The sequence below is a fragment of the Peromyscus maniculatus genome, chromosome 15 (genome assembly GCF_049852395.1).
Source record: "Peromyscus maniculatus bairdii isolate BWxNUB_F1_BW_parent chromosome 15, HU_Pman_BW_mat_3.1, whole genome shotgun sequence".
Taxonomy (NCBI): Eukaryota; Metazoa; Chordata; class Mammalia; order Rodentia; family Cricetidae; genus Peromyscus; species Peromyscus maniculatus.
This window is the reverse complement of record NC_134866.1, coordinates 882144-901161: the sequence shown is the minus strand read 5'-3', so window position 1 is coordinate 901161 and position 19018 is coordinate 882144. Positions and strand designations below refer to the sequence as shown.

The 19018-nt window shown below is 47.5% G+C and overlaps 1 protein-coding gene across 3 annotated transcripts in view; it reads left to right on the top strand.

Annotated features, from left to right (window-relative positions):
- Positions 1-14731, top strand: part of Tert (telomerase reverse transcriptase) — a 31207-nt gene extending 16476 nt beyond the window's left edge. For 2 of the 3 annotated variants that reach the window (XM_076551659.1, XM_006990005.4), the window contains exons 7-16: positions 4528-4629; positions 5358-5443; positions 7285-7398; positions 7712-7783; positions 10056-10244; positions 11509-11635; positions 12090-12151; positions 13299-13423; positions 13608-13745; positions 14202-14731. In XM_076551659.1, the coding sequence (XP_076407774.1) occupies positions 4528-4629; positions 5358-5443; positions 7285-7398; positions 7712-7783; positions 10056-10244; positions 11509-11635; positions 12090-12151; positions 13299-13423; positions 13608-13745; positions 14202-14305 (1119 nt within the window). In that variant the 3' untranslated portion in view covers positions 14306-14731. The remainder of the gene's footprint in view (positions 1-4527; positions 4630-5357; positions 5444-7284; positions 7399-7711; positions 7784-10055; positions 10245-11508; positions 11636-12089; positions 12152-13298; positions 13424-13607; positions 13746-14201) is intronic. The other variant, XR_006063842.2, reaches the window with a different exon arrangement.
- The last annotated feature ends 4287 nt before the right edge of the window (positions 14732-19018 follow it).

Below are 19018 nucleotides of genomic sequence, written 5' to 3'. Positions count from 1 at the left end.
GCCGTTCTGGACCGGCAGAGATGCACTGTCAACGGTAGATGGTTTTTAACTAGAGGCTGTCCCTTCACCCAAATTCATAATAGCTCCCTAAGAACTTTAATTCAGACAAGCATTTCTATCACAGCAGTACTTTTGGTTTGTTCTACTGAAAAACTTCACTTCACGCTGAGGGTGAAATTACCGTATTTAGCTTCTGTAAAGCTCTTCGCCAATACTGCACAGCTATTAGGTGGTATTTTAAGGATTTTAAAGTGACTTGTTTGCTCTTATAGGTAGCTTTTTGTCATCCAACTACCGTAAAAACTTTGCACAGCTATTAGGGTAAATAAGGCATTTTACCAACGGCGCCTCAAACCACGAAGCACCTAGTTCCGTATCCTTTCAATTTTTCATTGGAACTGACACTTAAACCCTTAGACGACTTTTCCACTTTTTCTTTTAAAAGCTGTATTCTAATTTTACAATGAATGTATTTTCGAGCTGACAAAAGTGTTTCAGGGCAATGTCGCCATCTTTAGCAGAAAAACTACCTTTCCCAGAATGCATTTCCCTTATATCAGTCCATAATAATATCAGTTTCCTTATATCAGTCATTTCCCATAGTTCTTTTCGGGTCTGAGAGTCAACTGGTTCTCTTTTACTAGACTTGCTTACAAATTCTTGCCCGGGAGGTTTGAACAAAGTTTTTTGCTTTTGCAATGGGAGATTTGAACAAGCATTTTACATTTTCAGCTATGGCACATTGGGAGGTTTCTATTCTCCTCAGCTGGCTTTAACAGGTGTTTCAACTTCAGACACTGGCCCCGGATCAGAACCACACCTGCCTCGGTAGCCGGCATTGAGGCTGGCATTTTTGATAGCAACTTTGCTCGAGGCTTGTGTTTGCCTTAGCCAGTCAGTGAAAAATAATATCATGTACAACAGCTTTTCCATAGCTCCTTCAGAGATTTTCTCCCACTGATTTTATTCTCATTTTGCTTGTTCCTTTCCCCCCCCAGATGCAGAGCCTCAGGTATCTGTCTGTGGCTCTGTACCTCTGCTAGCTGCCTTTGGAGGTAGGGGCTTCTTTTTCTCCCCCCGAATCTGCCTCAAATTCTAGCAGCTTTTTTCAGGTCACATATTTTCTGGGGAGGATTATGTCCCTTCTCTGTTTCTTCAGAGTCTTTCTCCAAGACAGTTCCCAGTTTGGTCTCAGTTTATCCCCTCTACCCCAGAAACAGTTTCCGACACTACAGCGGCGGCTTTCCCTGCTACTGAAGGTAGGGGCTTTAGTTTGTTTGTTTTCGGGGTCTGTGTTGTTTGCATACAGACTGAAAATCTAACAAGGGAGGTTTTTGCCATTTCTAAACTCCCATTAGGACAGGTGTTTTGCCTCATCAGGCCTTCACCTGGCCCAGTCCCCTAGTGGGTTGCATTTGCTTGTCTGGGTGCTCAAGGACAGAGCTTATGCCAGAGGCAATCACCCCTTAGGGCTACACTCCCTCATCTCATCAGGAGTCAGTTGAAACAAAGCTTTCTCAAAGAGATGCTTTCTCTGACAGAAAAGAAAGCTTTACTCCTGGATAGTTCTGTTCTGCCCTGGCTGGGGCTCTTTCCCCAGACAGCGTTCTGACTCAGCAGCACGACTGCTTCAGACACAGTTCAGCTTTACTCTTTTCCCAGAAAAGTCCTTTCTCTGATAGGAAAGCTTTTTCTCAGATTTCTTTTTGCAGCTGTGGACCTATCAACCCAGGACTTGTAGAAAAGTGGACAACTGTGCCGTTCCCACCGGCTTTAGCTTTGTTCATTAGCAATCTTCCCCTGGGTCCTACACCTTCCTGCCTCAGCTCTGTGCTCCAAGAAGTTTACAACGCAGGAACCCTAGTATCCCCGAAATGCACTCCAACTCAGAGACGCTGGCCAGTCACCTCTGGGTTTTTGCTCAGGAGCGAGGATGCAATGCTAACAGTTTGCATTGCTTCAGGGGATCTTTGCATTAGGAAGATTAGGAGCACCTTTTCATTCTGAAAGGCTCAAACAAAACCTTTGCTGCCTCAGCTCAGCTGTAACTGTGAAGCTTGACTATTTTGCTTTTCTCAGGCAAAGTTTTCTGCCCTTTTGGGCTCTCTGTAGCTCTTCACCCTTACTCTCCCCAAGCATTTTCCTCAGGGTACTCTGACCCACTGTCTTTCACTAGCTTGAAGAGAGAGCTTAGAAGGGGTTTTTAGAAACTTGTTCCTGCCTCCTGCCTTGCAGGGAGGATTGTTAAAGCTTGAAAGAACTTAGAGGTTTTGCTGTCTTAAGTTTGTTGTTTTCCCTTAGAGCTAATCACAGGTGGTCCCCATACTAATATCTTCAGGTGATTCTAATGTTTGTCATCTCCCAGAAGGACAAATTTAGTTTTTAAGTTTAAGAGAGCTTTTGAAAAAGATTAAGGCTTTTTAGAGAGATTTTTTCCCCCAAAATTTTCCAAGAAGAGCTTTTAGTTTAAGAGAAAGATTTTTCCCCCCAGGAGAAAGACCAACTTTTCCCAAAACTTCCCAACTTTAAACTTTGACTTCTTACACTCCCATTTTTGCTTCAGGGAGAAATTCCTTTCTCCTGCTGCTTGGATTTGGCTTTTCAGCTGTCCCCAGGTCAAAAGCTTCCATAGGAAACTTTTCCTTCCCCATAAGCTCCAAGAAGAGCTTTTTTACTACCCGAAAAGCCCAAAGAAAGATTTTTTTCCCCAGTTTGCTTTCAAAGCCCCCAAAGTTAGAAAATTGAGTTTTTCTGTCTAGTTGCCTTACTTATTTTTTCCTACACAATCTTATACTTCTAAGTTTTTCCTAAACTATATTACTACCCTATATCTTATACTTATCACAGATAGAAATTGAGAAAGGGATAGAAGATAGAAAATTTTGACAGAAGAGAATTTCACTGCAGCATCGGACATCCTTCCAGTCCGCTTTCCTTTTCTCTCGAGGATAAAACCCCCGCCTCACCAAAAATGTATATATATAAAAATATATATATTCCATAACACCGGCATGCCTTTCCACTGGCAGGGCTAACTCAGCACTTTCACCAAAAACTCTGTAATAAAACTATTATTTTCCTTTATCTTTAGTCCCTATTACTTTGTCTTAAGTCCCTGTTCATTTGTCTTTAGTCCCCCCTTTTTTTTTTTGTTCCCTTTTTTTTTCCGTCCCTTTTTTTTTCTTTAGTCCCTTTTTTTTAGTCCCTTTTTAGTCCCTGTTCATGGCGCCATTCTGTGGGGCGTTTACCCACCACCCCCACAGCTTCCCAGAGTTTTCTTGAGTGCGAGCAGCAGGAAATATTAGATAGAAGGATTTATAGCGGAGAGTCTTGCGGAGATAAACAGATAGAAAATAAAGGATAGCCTCGAGAGGGCCTGGAACCTATTCCAATGGGCCCCGACTGTCTCTGGTCCAGGGTTTTTATAGAGACGCCAAGGGGTGGAGCAAAAGACCTCCTCCCCCAGCACAGCCAAGTGCAGACCATCTCAGACACCTGCACTCAGGCCCGTGGTCCTGATCATCCTCTATTTGGACCTGCTGGGTAAAGCCACGAGGAACCCCAGAACGGGCTCCCACACTGTACACACTCTGGCATTTTGCCAGTTCATTATCTGCAGTTCAAAGTCTTCATTATTTATTTATTGCAATTTTTGATAGCCTCGTGGTGATTTAGAAGCATGTTACTTAATTATTTTGAAAATGCAAGCGTCGTCTATATATCTTGCTATTCTTTTCTAGGTTAATTCTTGTAATTTAAATACTCTGGGTGACTTTACTCCTGGCACTACCGCAAACCCACTTGGCACATGGTTTTTGTTGTTGTTGTTTTGTTTTGTTTTGTTTATTTTGTGCTATTGTAGGTTAATTGTACTTAATAATGGGTTTCAATATGACATCTTTATATGTGTGTAATGCATTTTGACCATACTCACACATGTACCCTAACATGGGAAATTTTAAGGCTCAAAGCCAATGTTCAGTCTCAACATAGGAGAGAATGGAGCAGAAGTATTTCGAGAACAATCCAGGGTTAGAGACTCCTGTCCTGTCTGGACGCCTCACACCTGGCATGTTTGGAATTGTTCCTGCGCTGTCAGTAGATGGTGCTGTATTTCTTCCTTTGACATCCTGTCTGGAGCCGTGGGCCTTGCTGGCCGCTGGATAAAAAGCAGGCATCCTAGAGAGTCTGTTGCAGGAGATGAAGGAGCCAACCCCTCCCTATTCCTGTCAGCTCTTCTTCCTGTCTGCACACGGTCTCCGTGGAGAAGTCGGGGTGTTGCTTGTGTCGTGATCGTCGGTAACCACAGCATTGTGGGGTGTCTGACCCGAGGAAAGCCGACTGTGGGGAAACCTGCTGTTCCTGTGGCTCTTCCTGCTGGGGTCCTATGTTCTCTCTCTTCCTTACAAGACTCTGTGATGGAGTGGCCCCGCATTGTTCTGTTGTTGAACTGTGCTGTGGCTGTCCTGGCCGGAAACCCGTGTGCCCCTCTGGCTCCTCTCAAGGACCACCTCTTCTTTGCTGCAGGTGTCCACCCTCTCCGACCTCCAGCCATACATGGGCCAGTTCGTGAAACACCTGCAGAACTCGGATGGCAGTGTGCTGCGGAACTCCGTTGTCGTCGAGCAGGTCCGCGGACTTCCCGTTAATGGGCTCCCTGGTGGGGCCTTCCACCTCTACTGGTCTGTCTGCTTCAGTGCAGAAATGTGACCAGCATGCTCCTTGGTGGAGAGTTCCCATGACCAGGGCCCCTCTTCCTGGTGGCAGTCCCATGGCATGCCCAAGGCCCCCCAATAGTTACTAAGGTGGGCATACTCTTGCTTTGAAGCACCCTTTCTACCCTTGTTCCCCAAACTCCAGCTGATCCATCGGTGAACTGGTAAAAAGATCTTCTCCCTCAGTTCTGATCTGAAGACCATAGGACAGTTCACCTGCTTTTGGTGGACAAGCTGGACTTGATCTGTGGTCCCCATCTTGATCCATTATGTCAGAGACAGTGTTTCCCTACACCACACACAGGGCATCTCCTCCCACAAGCCAATGGTTCTACAGAACCTTCTTTGCCACTTTGGGGCAGCCATGCTCACGGAGACCTTTGGATGATTTTCTTTTGGCTCATTAGGGTACTGTATGAGCTCCAAGTTTCCAGACCTAGTGCTATAGGAACATAAAAGGTTACATCACTGCTTTGTAAGTTGCATACCCTGTCACCTTGAGTCAAATTCAACCTGGTCACTTGACTCTGGCCCCACCCCTACTTACTGTGAACACTTGGTCTTAAAGGGGCATCTGGTGGCAACCTCCTGCAACATTCTGCATCCTCATACTCGTCTGTCTACATGTGTCTGCTTTTCTAGAGCTTCTCTTGGAATGAGGCCAGCAGCAGCCTGTTTGACTTCTTCCTGCACTTTATGCGTAACAATGTCGTGAAGATTGGTGGCAAGTAGGCACGGGCATGGGGCAAATGGGCAGAGGCTGGGCAGAGGCTGGGCGGGTACAGGTAGACAGAGGCCGTCCTGACTGCTAAGCAGGATGCCCGCTAACTAGCTACAGCACTTAGAACTCCATCTGACTGGCTGCCTCTGCCTCATTCCTTCCTCCCCACGCCCCTTTGTAGAATTTTCTTGCCCTTCTGCTGGCTGAGCCACAGGGCTGCTTACCCATGGGCCTTGTGAGCTCCTGGCTAAGCATGGCCCCAGTGAAGTTAATAATTCTGTATGCCTGGAGCTCCCGTTGTCACTTTGACAAAATGGCAGGGGCACCTCCCCGGTGCAGCCAGGCATGGGATACATGTAGCATCAAGGAAGGAAGTGTAGCACCCATGGCTGGGTCCCCCTGAGACTCCATGAGTTACAAGCCAGACCGGGTACCCTTTAAAAAGCACTGATGTGGTGAAGGGGGCCCAGACTGGCTCAGTACTGGAGCTGCCGAACAGCCCATCAGCCTGAAGAAGACCTGCTCTGTGTGTCCGGATCAGGTGTCAGGGTGAGTGTTTGAACATTGGGTTGGACCTTCTGCACCCAAAGTCTCCACCTGGAGAATGGAACTCTGGTTATGCACTTGGCTCCTTTTTGCTGGGCTGGTAGGAGCCCATGATGAGTGCCAATACAGAGCAGAATTCCAGGCTCACACCCAGGCTTCTTAGAGATGAGGTCAGGCAGGGCAAGAAATATCTGATTATCAAAAGTCACATTATGTACTAGGATGTAATTGGAAATGTTAGATATGCGTGCTGGGAGACCGGCCGCAAGCTACAAGTGTACAACTGGGTGTATTTTCACAAACACAACTAAGGGTGCTCCTGAGTCCTGGTAGTACTGAGCACAGATCTGTGAGTCTGTCCATGTGGTAGTTAACTTAGTCCTCATGTGGGTCAGCCTGATATGCTGAAAAGTCAGATCTGTGTGCACCGTGCCTGGAGAGCTTCCCGACAGTTACTCCAGCAGAGGGGATTGAGTCAGTGCAAGGGGTTAAAGGTCAGCTCACACCTACTCTTTCTCACATACGGGTTCCCTGGGTGAGTTTCCTGTCCTGATCATCTGAAGGTACCCACCCCTGCCAGCACCAGCATGCATGTTTGATTGAAGGGTGCCATTATGTTCTCTTCGAAGAAGGCACTAACATTTTCACATGGCTGTTACCTGGAATGTTTCTTCACTAATAATCTGTTACTAATTGTACCAGATAAATATTCAGTTCAAGAGCCTGATTGCCTATCATTCTTGTTTAAAATCTTAAAAGTTAAAAGTTAAAAAAAAAAAAAAAAAAAAAAAAAAAAAAAAAAAACAGGCTGGAGAGATGGCTCAGTGGTTAAGAGCACTGACTGCTCTTCCAGAGGTCCTGAGTTCAATTCCCAGCAACCACATGGTGGCTCACAACCACTTGTAATGAGATCTGGCTCCCTCTTCTGGACTGCAGGGACACATGCAGGCAGAATACTGTATATATAATAAATAATCTTAAAAAAAAAAAAAAAAGTAAAAAAAAACCCAAAACCTGGAGTCAGTGAACAGGGATGTAGTGTGCCCACCACTCCAGGTTGTAGTAAGAGTGGGGAATGGGAGAAATAAGGGTGGTACTTAATTGGGTGTCTTTTTAGGTCTTGGCAACTGATGGTAGTAGATACTACTGTTTGTATATGTGGTCTTTGAGCATGTTTACAGAATGGCGTCTGTGTATATTCATGTATGTCTGTGTACATATTTATGCATGGGGTTTGTCAAATGTGTGTATGAAGCCCACTGTGGCTGCTGCTTCTGACCATAACCATCCCACCACCCCCAGGTGCTATGTCCAGCGCCAGGGCATCCCCCAGGGCTCCAGCCTGTCCACCCTGCTCTGCAGTCTGTGTTTCGGAGACATGGAGAACAAGCTGTTTGCCGAGGTGCAGCAGGATGGGTAAATACTTCTTTCTACTGCTCTGAGGGTCCAGGTCATGAGTTGGCATATCTTCATACATTATGTTTCTAGCTCACTGAGTGGGTGTTATAGTTGCTTTATGTCCAAGATGTAAAGGCCATTGCCTTCACTTCATGGAAACCTATGAAGGGTCCCAGAGCTATTTCTGTTAGGAAGTGAGTAAAACTGTCATTTATCTTCTTTTGAAATACCATTTTGTTTTGTCTTTGCACATTCCGATACTTACAATGTTTTAGCTTGGATCTCTTACGGGTGAATTCTATGTGAAATCTGTCAACATGTCTCATTTTAGGCTGCTTTTACGTCTTGTTGATGACTTTCTGTTGGTGACGCCTCACCTGGACCAGGCGAAATCCTTCCTCAGGTAAGGACCATCATGCCTGGGTTTCTGCTGTATGACTGTGATGTATGTATGGCTGAGGCAACACATGTAGTTGGTTTGTAATTTTGTGTCTGGACCTCGTGTTGTACCAAGACCTAGTGGCATCTCTACTAAGTGTCAGGGGCACCTCGCCTGTGCAGCCAGGCGTAGGATACCTACAGCACCAAGGAAGAGATAGAGCACCCATGGCTGGTCCAGCTTGGTCTCACTGAGGATGCCATGTGCTGAGAGACAACAGGCAGTAATCCCCATGCCTCCCAGCTGAGCCCACAGAAGGGCTGTTTACAGAGGCCTGAGGCACTAAGCCCTTCTGGGAGATACGCTGTCCCTAAGTACAGCTGTCTTAGTGAAGAGTCACCATGACCACAGCAACTCTTTTTTGTTTGTTTGTTTGTTTTTGAGACAGGGTCCCTCTTTGTAGCTTTGGAGCCTGTCCTGGAACTCACTTTGTAGACCAGGCTAGTCTCAGACTCACAGAGATCCTCCTGCCTCTGCCTCCCGAGTGCTGGGATTAAAGGTGTACGCCACCACTGCCTGACCCACAGCGACTCTTATAAAGGAAAACATTGAATTGAGGCTGGCTCACAATTTCAGAGGTTTGATCCATTATCATCACGGTGAAAGGCATGGCAGCATGCAGTAACACATAGTGCTGGAGAGGCAGCTGAGCGTTAGTTCTACATCTTTGACCCACAGGCAGCAGAAAGTAAACTGTGAGCCACACTAGGCCAAGCTTGCTCATATGAGACCTCAAAGCCCGGTTCCAGTAACACGCTTCCTCCAGCAAGGCCACACCTCCTAATAGTACCGCTCCCTATGGACCAACATTCAAACACATGAGTCTGTGGGGGCCACACCTATTCACACCACCACAAGAGCCATTCCTGACAACTTTGAGACTTCACACCACACCATGAAGGAAAGGCACTGGGTGAACAGGTCCATGGCTCTGTGGAGTAACTTTTCTTTATGGATTGTTAGGAAGAGACCAGAGAATTTGGACATACCAAACAATGGTGTTTTGAGACATGGCTGTTGCCTCAGGAATGGTCATTTTTGATATGGTCATTACTGGTATGAATATAATAATATTCATACCAGTAGGTTATAGTGTGTATTCCGGGCTGTGTTTATAGTATGTATTAGGTCAGGGTTATGGCGTATCTGGTTGTAAAGTTAATTTTTGTGGCTTAAGCTAGAATTGGGCATTGCAGCCCTGCTTCAGAGCAGGGCCATTGACTGAGGTTCTCAGACACTACAGTTTGAGGGCTCCCTCAGATCATGTGTTATAGAGGAGGCCCTCAGGCACTGTGGAATTTGTAGGGTAACTGACAAGAGAGGAAAAACCTGAAAGTGGTTAAGCTGAGCTCTCGGAAGCTGTCACCACTGAGGTGTTGGTGTTTCCATTATCCACTGGCCTGTCTGGTGGAAACACTAAACGCTGTCCAGTTCCAAATCTGCCCCTGGGGCTCTGTGCAGGCTGCCTGTACTTCCTAGCATAGTGTCCTCAAGCCCAAGTGCATGTCAAGGTCAGTAGAATCAGGTGAGAACAGCCCTGGTGCTGGGGACAGAGGACACTGCTGCTGTTGAGGAAAGTCCCAGAAGTCAGGGAAGTGGCTCTGGATCAGTGTCAGGTCACTAGGTGACCAGACCACTAGCTATCCATGGACATCTGTAGGAAAGATGTACTGCAAGGAGCTGGCCAGGGCAGCTGCAAGGACTGACTAGAGTCTACAGTACACAGGCAGGTAGATGACGTCAAGTGGCCATACCCACGGTACAGGAGCCAGACCACTGCCAGACTGCCACTGAGAGTTCACCGTGAGGAAGGGCGCAAATAATCTGCCTTTGACTCACGGGGAGATCTGACCCACAAACAGTCTATTAGCATTTGCTGGTAGGGGAAGCAATCCACATCTACAGGGACCTTGAAAGTAGCTACAAGAAAACAGGCTTTTGGGTAATAGGGAAAGGATGCCTTACTGCATGGGTGCTAAGATACGACCGTCAGAGGGTCATGTGACTTTCCCACTTGTTTGATGCATGGCCATCTGGTTCTGAGCTGGCCCTGTTGCTCTGTTGCTTACACAGAAGACAGGAGCTAGGCTGCAGTCCAGAGCAAGCCTGTGCCTGGTGTTACATCAGGTACCCACAAGGACCCATTCTCTCTGGTCCCAGAACACCTGTAGGTATTTTTGTGGCATGTGCCGAGTGCTTCCAGGGTCCCATAACCAGTGTTTCCTCCCTTTCTCAGGGCCCTGGTCCGTGGCATTCCTGAGTATGGCTGCATGATAAACTTGCAGAAGACAATGGTGAACTTCCCTGTGGACAGTGGTACCCTGGATGGTGCAGCCCCACACCAGCTGCCTGCTCACTGCCTGTTTCCCTGGTGTGGCATATTGCTGGACACTCAGACTCTGGAGGTATTCTATGACTACTCTGGGTAAGCACATCTCTCTGGATAGCAATCCGGCTGCTTAAGCCCTCGTAAAATGGCTCAGTGTGTGCTTAGACTCGGCACGTATTCACATAAGCTTTGAGTCAGTCAGGCTAGGGCAACATCTCCAGGAAGCGACACTTATGGTCCTTAGAACACCCATTCATTTTTCTTAGTAACTCCACATCTTCGTATCTACCCTGAAACAAAATCAGAGACTACCAAAGATTTTACTTGAGCGTTTACAGTAGCAAGGCCAGTTTGTCTTACCCTTTGACCTGAGCAGTGGCCCAAACGCTGCAGAGCACAGGAAGCAGCCATATTCTGTGTAGAGACCACATTTTCAAACAGTATTGAATGGCAGAAACCCCATTTCATCATCAAAGTGTTCAAAAGCATGTGTTCGACTTGAACTGGGGAGGGAACTGGGGTTAAAAGTGCTTGCTATGCAAGGACGAGGATCTGTGTTCAAGTCCCAGGTAAAGAGCCAGTGGTTACATGCACCTGTGTCCCTGACACTATGGGTAGAGATGGAGAAAAGTTGGTCATAGGGGGTGGCTGGTTGCCAGCCTAGCTCCAGGCTCAGTGTTTCAAGGGAATAATGTGGTGTGTGAAAGAACAGGACACCCCTTCCTCTGGCCTCCGTCCACATGCACAGGCATGCACTCGCAGTGCATAGGACACCTAAACCTGTGTTCATCTTCGAGGATGAAGCAAGGTCACTGGGTGACTGAAGGCACCGCCCCTTACCTTCTGTCCCGCACGTGTCCCATCTCGTAATTTCATATCTGAAGATAACCAAGAAGCACCCTGCCGTCTGCAGGTGGTTTGATACTGGGGTAGGCATTTCCTTACTGTTTGCTGCCACTGAGATCTGGCTGGGGGTAATTTTCTGCTCCACTCACACACAGCCCTGTGCTGGGAGGGTGCTCTGTCAGACTGCAACCACTTAAGAAGCTTCCTGTATGATTCATGTTTCTTTCTGAACTGTGAATTTTGACGGCTCTTATTTGCCACTGATGAGCAAAGATGTCTGGTGATCCCGAGCCTGGATAAAATGGATATTGTTCACTACATTTGGTTGGGTTTGGTTGCCCAGGGGCTTCGGGTGGTGCTGTGAGCATGTACCAAGAGCTGGGATGTGTTCCATGTGTGAAGGTCCATTCCTATGGAAGACCTCAGTGTGTGGCAGAGGGGGGCAAGAGGTGCTCGTCTCTCAGAGGAGGGGTTGGTGTGGGAATCACGCAGGTCGGATATCTTTGTGCTGCAGTTACTCCCGGACCTCAATTAAGGCCAGCCTCACCTTCCAACGTGTCTCCAAGGCCGGGAGGAGAATGCGACAGAAGCTCTTAGCTCTTTTGCGGTTGAAGTGTCACGGTCTGTTTCTAGACTTGCAGGTAAGCAGATGGCAGCCACCTCGTCTGTTGGTCCTTTGTGCGGGTCCTGTTCTTTGTGCAGGTTATGTGTATGTGCGGATGGGTGCAACTGTGTGTGTGTGAAGAGCATGTAGACATCTATATGTGTACTGGGGATCCCTGAGCATCCACCCTGCTCATCTCCATCACTTTCCAATACTGTCATCACTCCCCACAGAGAGGTTCCCTGGATCCTGGCCTTGGCCTTGGGCTCTCAGGCCCTTGCTTCTGAGTTCTCTGTCTAGGAGGGGCCGTTGTGGTAGACTTTGGCCTCTGCTTCTTCCTGCTTCCTCCCCTCTTGATGACACCTGGGGGCCTGGCTGGATTTCTAGGGTCTCCCATACAAGTGTCTTTCTTATCCATTTGACAACACAGAAAGTGTTCGTTTGTGATCCGAGGGATGTTGCTGATGGTTCTCTTTCTACTGGGACTCTAGGTGAACAGCCTCCAGACGGTCTGCATCAATGTGTATAAGATCTTCCTGCTTCAGGCCTACAGGTGAGTCATGGGCTGTGCCACCACTAGAGGGAGGCACAGGCCAGAAATGTCAGCCACGCTGTCTGCTGGGGCTTTCATGCTTAAGGTAACGCTGGCTAGTTGCTCCCCTAATTGGGTGGCATGTCGAAGTGGGGTTAGGAAAAAGCAGCATTCAGTTGAGTCTCCACAGAGCTCTGTGTCTGTCAGATGAGAACCTCTTCTGGTCTCCCTGTGCTGGAAGTACAGACAACCTTGTGTGCTGACCAGAGCTTGAGACAGGAGGGGCTGGGGTGGAGACCCCCAAGAAAGCACCTCGGAAGGCATAGGATGGGAAAGGAAGCAGAGAATCGGATCTATCGCTGATGGTGTCTTGCACTGCAGAAGTCGTGACAGGGACCCAGCCCAAAGCCACCTGGCCGTCGTGGTGTCCCACACATTGCCTTGTGCTGCTGGGACACTCTTGTCCTTGGTTGGTCCTGAGACCTGGGGCTGGTGGCTGATCAGTGGGATCCATTCCCAGGTGTCAGGTAGTGAAATATCTCCACCTGAAGTCAGGTTCATTAGGCCAGACCCCATGACACTCATTACCCAGTCTCTTACCTGGCTGTAGGGGCCCAGCATGGCCCTTTCTTCTCAAGTTTCCTGTAGGGATGGGATTGGCTTCCCATGACTCATGAAAGGAGGGCTGCTCCAAAGAGTTGTCACAGAGTCAGACGGCCACACCAACCACAGGCCAGATTTATGCCACTGTGGATCTGGCCTCCTGCTAAGCCCCCTCCCTGGTCACTGGAGCTGAGTGTGGGGAGAGCTTGTGCTGTGGAAGACTGGGCACAATTTCAATGCCAGGCAGTTTACCCTTGCTGTGATGTGAGGTGAGAGTGCATGAGGCACCTGGGAAGAGACTAGTTCTGTGGCAGTACACGTGTGGGAAGACATGTACTCATGCACACGCAGTGTGTTTGTGTGTGTGTGTGTGTGTGTGTGTGTGTGTGTGTGTGTGTGTGTGTGTAGTGGTAAGTTCATTTGTGCATGCAATTACATGATTCAAGGCATGTGGTGCCCATAAATCTGTGTAATTCACATGTATGCCAGACAAGAGCTTGCTTTTGTATACACGCGTGCACACACTTACCAAGGGCCCTTCCCCAACACTGTGACTCCTGCCCAGGTTCCATGCATGTGTGCTTCAGCTCCCCTTTGACCAGCATGTTAGGAAGAACCCCGCATTCTTCCTGGACATCATATTCAGAATAGCATCCAACTGCTACTCCATCCTGAAGGTCAAGAATGCAGGTGCGTGGGTGGAGCAGGGCCAGCGTGCCTGTGCAGTGGGTGGGCATCCTGCACTCACTCAGGAGCTAGTCAGCTGTCACTGCTGAGCCTAGGGGCTGGTAGGTCAGAAGGATGCTGAGAACGCCTTGGAGGGCATGAGGGTCTGTGGCCAGCTGGGTCCTTCAGCCTCCATCTGCTTCCCCAGGAATGACACTAAGGATCAAGGGAGCCTCTGGCTTATTTCCTCCTGAAGCCGCTCATTGGCTCTGCTACCGAGCTTTCCTGCGTAAGCTGGCTGGTCATTCTGTCATCTACAAGCGTCTCCTGGGAACTCTCAGGACAAGTAAGTAAGCTCCCTCCAAATGGCCCCCAAATCTACCCTTGAACACTGAGTGCCTAGGTGAACCCAAAGGCAAACTGTAGGTGCCAAGCCCATCTCCATTTGCCTGGGGAGGAGCCCACTCAGGCAGCTCTGGGTGGGCGAAGCTAGGCTTCCAGACCACAGCTTCCTACTTCTGCCTTCCTGCTCCCTCTCTTCTACTTCTTACCTCAGGAAAGGCCCATGGGGTGACACATTTCACTTTCAGGAACCTTCTCATCCCTGCCTGGTTCCTTCACCTCTGCTCTGCTGCTTCCTAGATGCTGGGAGGGATCCTCAGGTTTCTGCAGTGGTGGTGGTGTGTTCCTGGGTGGGGCTCCTGCTCACACCTGGCCCACACATGGCCAGGATTTGACCCAGGTAGGCTAAGGGACTACCTCACCTCTTGGGAATGAAATTTGAGTACATCCTCTGTTGCAGCCCAAAGACAGCTGGGCCGGAAGCTCCCAAGGACGACAATGGCCATCCTTAAGGCTGCAGCTGACCCAGCCCTAAGCACAGACTTTCAGACCATTTTGGACTAACCCTGTCCCCTTCCGCTGGATGAACGTGGGCGTTGTAGCCCCACCACTCCTGGATCCAAGAGGGACCAGCCTGTTGTGGGGCTAGGTTGCCCTCCAAAACCTCTGTGTCATGGGTGGTAGTATGGAAGTTTGTCCCAGTGCCCTGTTTCCTGTGGTGGGCTTGATTTCCTTCCTGATGCCCTCCAGGAAGCAGATCCCACCTCTTTTAGTGTCAAGGATCCACTAGTCACCAACACCAAAAGGAGGTAGAAGATGTATGGGCACTGGGACCATGTGGACAGGTGTGAGATGCCTGGCCCTGGTGTCTTTTCATATCTAACCATGGAGTCTTTTCCAGTGGGGTCAGAGTGTCTCAGAGATGAAGACAGGACTTTGAACCAGTAACCTAAATTACAACCTAAATACACCTGAATTCAGGTGGCTGAATGTCTTGTTACTTTTGTTGTTGTTGTTGTTGTTGTTTTAGCTTTTGCTGTCCTGGAACTCGCTCTCTGGACCAGGCTGGCCTTGAACTCACAGAGATCCACCTGCTTCTGCCTCCCAAGTGCTGGGATTAAAGGCAATGCACCACCACTACCTAGCTGTCTTGTTACTTTTCCATTGTTGTGATAAAAACAATATGACCAAGACAGTTTTTTTAAAAAGGCATTTATTTGGGGCTTATAGTTTTAAAGGGTTAGAATCTATGATCATGGTAGGGAGCATGGCAGCAAATCGGCAGGCATGGTGTCTTTCCACACCTAACCATGGAGTCTTTTCCAATGGGCCAATGGAGTCAGAGTGTCTCAGAAATGAAAACAGGACTTTGGGCTGGTATGGTGGTTTGAATAGGTATGGTCCCCATGGACTCATGTATTTAAATGTTTGACCCTTGGGGAATGGCACTATTAGAAAGTGTGACCTTGTTGGGGAAGTGTGTCACTGTGGGGACTGGCTTTGGAGGTCTCATAGATGCTCAAGCTATGCCCAACACACGGACGACTTCTGCAGCTGTGGATCCAGATGTAGAACTCTCAGCTCCTCCAGCACCATGTCTGCCTGCACACCACCATGTCCCACAATGATGATAATGGACTAAACCTCCTCTGAAACTATAAGCCAAGCCACCCCCAGCTGAATGTTTTTCTTTATAAGACCTGCCATGGTCATGGTGTCTCTTTACATCAATAGAACCCCTAACTGGGACAGCCAGGAACCTAAATCACATCCAGGTGACTGCATGTCTCAGTTACCTTTCTATGGCTGTGATAAAACACCATGACCAAGGCAACTTACATAAGTAGAGATTTTTAATTGGAGCAGTAGCTGAGAGCTTACATCTTGATGCACAAGCACAAGGCAAAGAGAGCTAACTGGGAAATTCTGTTTGTTTTATTTTTTTACAATATTCTCAGAGTCCACTTTAATTTTCAGTGGTAGTCTGACAAACACTTAAAGTGGTGAACGCTGAAATCAAGCAGTGAAGTCAAAGGGATCACACGGGGACATTTCCTAAGTTCTCGAACCTAAGATTCTTTGGCAGCATTTGAGTCAAGTAATCACAGTGGTTATCTACTGAGATCACTGTGAAGGTAAAAAGGGTGATGTATAGTACTGAACCAGGCAGGAGTCACATGCCAATAAGAGAGTAAATCGTGAAATTGTTTGTCATCATACTTGATTGAAGTACCACTCAAAAAGACTTCTGCTTAAGCTTTCTGGTTTTCCCCCCTTTGGTTTTTTCAAGACAGGGCCTCACGATATAGATCTTGGCTGTCCCAGAACTCACTATGTAAACGAGGCTGGCCTCAAACTCACCTAGATCCACCTGCCTCTGCCTCCAAGTGCTAGGACTAAAGGCCTATGCCACTCTTCCCTAGCTTGTTTCCTGAATTATTAACCACTGATTCCACACTCTGCACCCTTCATCACAAAGCCCCATTCAGACTGCCTGCCCATGTCCTATGCATAAATGTTTTTTCATTGTAACCTGATCCTTTCCTCAAATTTTGTGAGTCTTCCATCTTTGAGACTAAGCTTTGCTCAGCCCACACAACCAAGGTCTTATCTTCTTCCTTTCTTCCTTTTATTTCTTTTTTAAAATGTTTTTTTTTCATTTTCCCCTTTTATTGAAAATAGATTCTTTTTTCATACAGTATGCATCTTGATTACAGTCCCCTGCCTCTACTCCCTTCAGTTTGCCCACACCTCCCCTCTCCCCATCCACTCCCTTTCTGTCTCTATTAGAAAAGAACAGACTTCTAAGAGATACAACCAAACATGATAAAATAAAATATAATAAAACAAAAGCCGTCGCATGGAGGCTGGACTGGGCAACCCAACCAAAGAAAAAGAGCCCCCCAGAACAGGTACAGGAATCAGAGACCCACTCATTCACACGCTCAGGTCCATTAAAACACTAAGCTGAAAGCCGAGGACCTGGTGCAGACCCATGCTGGCCCTGTGCAGTCTTTGTGGGTTCCTATGATCCGTCCTCAGTTAATTCAGGGGCCTTGTTCTGGTGTCCTCTATTCCCTCTGGCTTTTAACACACTTTCTGCTTCCTCTTCCTCAGGTTCCCTGAGGTTTGAGGGGAGGGATTTGATGAAGACATCCCATTTAGGGCTTTGTATTCCAGTGACTTGTCTCTCTGTATAATGTCTGGCTGTGGGTCTCTGCATCTGCTCCCTTCTGTTGCAGGAGGAAGTTTCTCTGATGATGACTGAATAAGGCGCTGATCTATGAGTACAGTAGAATATCACTAGGAGTCATTTTATTGATACTTTTTTTAAACCAATATTATTTGGTTTTGCCCTAGGTCTCTGGGCTATCTAATCTCTGATTCTTGGTCACCCAAGCAGGGTTGGGTATGAGTTCCATCTTGTGGAGTGGGCCGTAAGTCAAATCAGACATTTGTTGGCCACTACCACAAGTCCTATGCCACCATTGCCTTATCATATCTTACAGTAGGACAGATTGTAGGTCAAGGGTTTTGTGGGTGGGTGGGTGCTAACATTTCTCTTTTGTAGCCTGCAGAGGACCTTCTTGCACCAAAGACACTAGATCATAGAGCCAAGGTTCTATGTAGGCATCAACTCAACCTCTCCACGTTCAGTGAGTTCTGTGGGTGTTGTCCTCAGCAGAGGAGCCTTGCTGTCAGTTTGCAGAGAACAACCCATTGTCTTAGCAACAGCCTGGGTTGTTTGGGGATTTCTATAGGACCCCCCTTGAGCAATAACTCAGTTGAATGCAATGGAGTCCCAGTACTGGAAGCCTCATTTGGTGACAAGAGATAGCCAGTTGGGACTCCGTTTCCCCCATTATTAGGAGACTTCATTAGGATCATCCTCAATATTTTAGGAAGTTCCCACTGCGCTAGGTGTCCATACCATCCCTTAAATGCACCTCAATTCCAACTATCTCTCCTCAAATTCCCTCCCTCAGCCCTGTCTCTCCCCATCCCCACCTGATCCCCGCTGCCCCCAGTCCACCTGTAAAATATATTCTATTTCCTCCTCACCTTCCTCTACACCTAACTTCTGTGGTTCTACAGATTGGAGCTGGTTATCATTGATTTCATAGCTAATATCATATCAACACATAAGTGAATACATACCATATTTGTCTTTCTGGGTCAGGATACTTCACTCAGGATGGTTTTTTTTTTTTTCATGTTCTGTCCATTTACCTAAGAATTCCATGATGTCTGTTAAAAAAAATGGCTGAGTAATACTCCATTGTGTAAATGCACCATGTTTTGTTTATCCATTCTTCTGCAGCCAGACATTATGCAGAGAGAAAGTCCTTGGAACACAGGCCTAAATGGGATGTCTTCATCAAATCTCTCCCCTCAAACCTCAGGGAACCCTGATGAACAGGAGGCAGAAAGTGTGTTAAAGACCTATCCTTCTTCTAGGGACATCTAGGTTGTTTTCAGTTTCTGGCTATTATGAATAGAGCAGTGATGAACATGATTGAGTAAGTGTCCTTGAAGTGTCCTTTGGGTATATGCCTAAAAGCGGTAGAGCTGGATCTTGAGGTACATGGATTCCCAACTTTCTGAGGAACAGCCATGTTGATTACCATAGTGGCTGTACAAGTTTGCACTAGTAGGAGTCTTTTAAAACCTCTAAGTCTGCTCCCAGTGACACCTCCCCCAATGAGGCCACACCTCCTGATCCAGTTCTACCAACTGGGAACCAAACATTCAGATATATGAGCCTACGGGGGCCATTCTCATTCATACCAATAGTATACCATATTCCACTCCTGGCCCACATTGGCTTGTAGCCATATCATAATGCAAAATGCATTCTGTAGTCAGAGCCTTTCTGTGTCCTGGCCTGCTAGCAGTCAGGACAAATCTCTCCCACTTGTGTCCTCCAAGTAAACACACAGAGGCTTGTATTATAACTGTTTGGCCACTAGCTCAGGCCTACCACTGACTAGCTCTTACATTTAAACTTAGCCCATTTCTGTTAATCTATATGTTGCCACATGATCCATGGCTTTTCCTGTGTGCCATTACATGCTGCTCCCTGGACTGCAGGCTGGTGCCTGCTTACTCAGCCTTCCTGTTCCCAGAATTCTCCTTGTCCGTTTACCCCACCTATACTTCCTGCCTGGCTACTGGCTATTTATCAACCAATCAGAGCAACACATTCACAGTATACAGAACATCCCACAGAAGCATTCAGTCCAACTCAGAAGTCCCAATAGTCCTCCACAGTCTAAA